This window comes from Cajanus cajan, chromosome 3 (assembly GCF_000230855.2).
Source record: "Cajanus cajan strain Asha chromosome 3, NIPB_CcT2T_4, whole genome shotgun sequence".
Lineage (NCBI taxonomy): Eukaryota > Viridiplantae > Streptophyta > Magnoliopsida > Fabales > Fabaceae > Cajanus > Cajanus cajan.
In genome coordinates, this window is record NC_138519.1 from 53,700,084 (window position 1) to 53,703,824 (window position 3,741).

At 34.3% G+C, this 3,741-nt stretch overlaps 1 protein-coding gene across 1 annotated transcript; it reads right to left on the bottom strand.

The window, feature by feature from the left end:
• Nucleotides 1–897, bottom strand: LOC145956320 (uncharacterized). Its single transcript, XM_083071904.1, has 2 exons — nucleotides 677–897; nucleotides 1–325 (listed from the first exon to the last, which is right to left on the bottom strand). Exons 1-2 carry the CDS (start codon nucleotides 895–897, stop codon nucleotides 1–3), a joined length of 546 nt encoding a protein of 181 aa, XP_082928030.1.
• Between the last annotated feature and the right edge of the window lie 2,844 nt (nucleotides 898–3,741).

Here is a 3,741-nt window from a genome sequence, read left to right on the forward strand (position 1 = left end):
TTATGCCTCAGAAACATCTACACATCTAAGCAAAACCATATCATGATTTCTCTTATACAACACTTCCCCATTAAGAAAGAAATTCATGGCTAATCTTGTCAAAGTTCTTTTGTCATTCTCTGAAGCATTTGGTGGATATTCTCTTCTTTTGATATACTCCTTAATATAATAGTACCATAGATTTCCATCTAGATCTTCTTCCACTGACTGGCAATATGCAGGTTGGTCACGACGTTGAATCTTTATAAGTGGCACATCTTCATCATTACTCAACATGAACATAGATGAAAAAGTGGCTAATGCATCTACCCATTGGTTATCTTCTCTAGAAATATGATCAAAAGTAGTTTCTTCAAATTGATTCATTAATTCCTTTATGCGGGTTTGGTAATAGATTAGTTTTGCATCCTGAGTTTCCCGTTCCCCTTTTAATTGATAAATGACTAAGGTTGAGTCCCCGTATACCTTAAGCATTTTCACTTTTGCTTCTATAACTTCTTGTATCCCCAAAGTGCATGCTTCATATTCTGTTATATTATTGGTTCAATAAAAAAACAACCTAGTTGTGATTGAATTATATTGCTTTTCTGGAGACATGAGTATAGCTCCAATTCCATGTCACAAGATGTTGGAAGCACCATCGAACAACATAATCTAATTATTTTCTTGTAGTGACCTTTCTCCATTAAATAATGCCATTATGTTTTCATCTGGAAATTCACACTGCATTGATTGATAGTCATCTATAGGCTGATGTGCAAGATAATCTTCTAAAGTGCTTCCTTTAATTGCCTTCCGAGACACATAAGTAATGTGATATTCTAATAAAAGAACTTGCCATCGAGCAATCCTTCTTGTGAGAGTGGGTTTTTCAAAGACGTACTTGATTGGGTCCATCTTAGACACCAACAATGTTGTGTGACTAAGCATATATATATATATATATATATATATATATATATATATATATATATATATATATATATATATATATATATATATATATATATTGTTTTAGACGATGAGATGCCCATGCCAAGGCACAACTAGTTCGCTCCAACAATGAATATTGGATCTTATAATTAGTGAATTTCTTACTCAAATAATAGACAGCTCGCTCTGTTCTTCCAGAATCATCATGTTTGCCTAACACACAACCCATAGACCCATCAAGCACCGTTAGATACATAATAAGAGGTATTCTAGGGACCAGTGGCACTAAAATTGGCAGATTTTGTAGATATTGTTTTATTCTATCAAAGGTTTCTTGGCAATCATCATTCCACTTCATTGGTTGATTTTTGCGTAACAATTTGAAGATGGGCTCACATATGGTTGTTAGTTGGTATATGAATTAGGCAATATAATTCAATCTTCCCAAGAAACCTTGAACTTCTTTTTCTGTGCTAGGTGGTGGAATCTCAAGAATTGCTCAAACCTTGTTAGGATCCACTTCTATCCCTTTTTCACTGACTATAAATCCCAACAATTTACTAGATTTCACACCAAAAGTACACTTGGATGGATTTAGCCTTAACTTAAACTTTCTTAATTGCTCAAACAATTTCTTCGTATGGATCACATGATCTTCTTCTTTTCTTCATTTTGCAATCATGTCTTCCACGTAAACCTCAATCTCGTTGTGTATCATGTCATGAAACAAAGTCACCATTGCCCTCTGATATGTTTCCCTAGCATTTTTTTAGCCCTAATGGCATGACCTTGTAGTAGAAGGTGCCCCATGGTGTGATAAATATTATTTTCTCCCTATCCTGCTCAACCATCTTGATTTGGTTATATCCTGAGTAGCTATCCATGAAAGAAAATAATGAATGTTGAGTTGTGTTATCTACTAACACATCAATATGAGGTACTGGAAAATCGTCCTTTGGGCTGGCTCTATTTAAATCTCAATAATCCACACACATCCAAACTTGCCCATCTTTCTTAGGATTTGATACTATATTAACAACCCATTGTGGATATTTGGCAACAACTAGAAATCCCGCGTCAAATTGCTTTTTGACCTCTTCTCTAATCTTCAAAGATAATTCTAGTTTTATTTGTCTCAAGTTTTATTTGACGGGAGCACATTCTGGCTTCAACGGTAGCTTATGCTCCACTATGCCAGTATTAAGCCCTGGCATATCTTGATACGACCAAGCGAAGACATCCTAGTAATCTTGTAAAAGCATTATCAACTTATTATGTTCAATTTCTTTCATGAGCGTGCCAATCTTGACTTCTTTCTTTTCCTCTTCATCGCCCAAATTAATTATCTCAATTAGCTTTTCATGCAGTTGGATCTTTTTGATCTCTTGTTCCATTAATCTTAATAACTCGAGGGAAGGCTCTAAATCATCCTCTATTTTCTCATAAGTTTAATTAACGGGACAATCAAAATTATTTGATGCAATAATATCACTGCCAATTTCAAGTGCATTTTTCTCAAATATGCATTATTTAAAGTTAGGATAAGATTAATAAAGAGATGAAGGAGAAAGGAAGTGGAAAAAGTTGAAGAAAGAATGAATTCATTTTATTTAATATTAAAAGGAAATACATGAGTGTTTATTCAAAAATAAATCTTAAAGCCTTGGGAAAAACAATAAGATTAGCATTACAAGAAAATTACTTTAAATCTGAATTAAAAACCACAGGCAACTTGACAATCTCCCAATTATTAAGCTCAAAGTTTGATGGACAAGCCTGAACCAAATTAACATGTTTATCCTCACGAAAGTCTTGCTCAACAATAGCTGTTGAGTTTGGAAACTTTAACTGAACAGTCCAAAACCTTTCTCGTAGATCACTGATTGGGATCCCATCAATTTTTGCCTCCCTATTTTCTAGCCTAGCCAGCCTACTTTCCTTTTTCTCATACACAACTCACCTTTTATCAAATTTTAAAGGTTTGTAGCCTATAGATACCTAATTTCGTCTAGACTTGTAAACAAGGAAATGAACATATAGCAAGAAGAAAAGAAGCTCCCGAAGGACCGAAAGCAACATGACATGACATCAAAGGCCCAAAGCCCAATAAGGGTGTTTTTAGTAGCCTAGAACTAGCCGTTCCCAATCTGGAAAGGACCATTCCAAACTACCAAAAGGGCTTAGAAACAATAGCTTGGAATGGGTCGTTCCAATACAATTTGTTATGAATAAATTTCAAATGCAGAACAAGCCATTCTAAATCTGGAATAGCCCGTTCTAAATTCAAATTTAACTCATAATAGATTGGTCCAGAACGGGCCATTCTAATACAGTTTGTTATGAGTAAAATTCAAATCTAGAATAGGTCATTTTACATCTAGAACAGCCCGTTCCAGATTCAAATTTAGCACATAACAAATTAGTCTAGAACAGGCCGTTCTGAATCCAGAACAGGTTGTTCTGGCCATTTCTGATGTCTATAAATAACATACTTAAGCACTGCTCCCGAGGTTAGAAAAATTCGTTTAGAACTCCATATAGCTTGAAATCTCTCCCTCTCTTTTTATATTTCTTGAGATCTGTGAGGTATTTGTGTAGTGTGAAAGGTTTCCACAAAGCACCTAAAAATCTCCATATTTGAAGATTCAACAAAGCTTGCCACGAGGTATTATCCATCAATCTCTTTCTCCATCTTCCACTTCTTTTATTTTAATTGTCGTTATAATAAAAGAAATAATCATGTAGACATTTTAGGATCAAATGTGTAATTTAAATTTCAAGCATGTAAATAACCATTAATAAATGGGA

Bases quoted from the DNA above. Each gene is read 5' to 3' on its own strand.
- LOC145956320 (XM_083071904.1), bottom strand. From the start codon at position 897: ATGGACCCAATCAAGTACGTCTTTGAAAAACCCACTCTCACAAGAAGG. The intron at 326-676 runs GTCACTACAAGA...TCATATTTCTAG, and splicing joins GCATTATTTAATGGAGAAAG to AGAAGATAACCAATGGGTAG.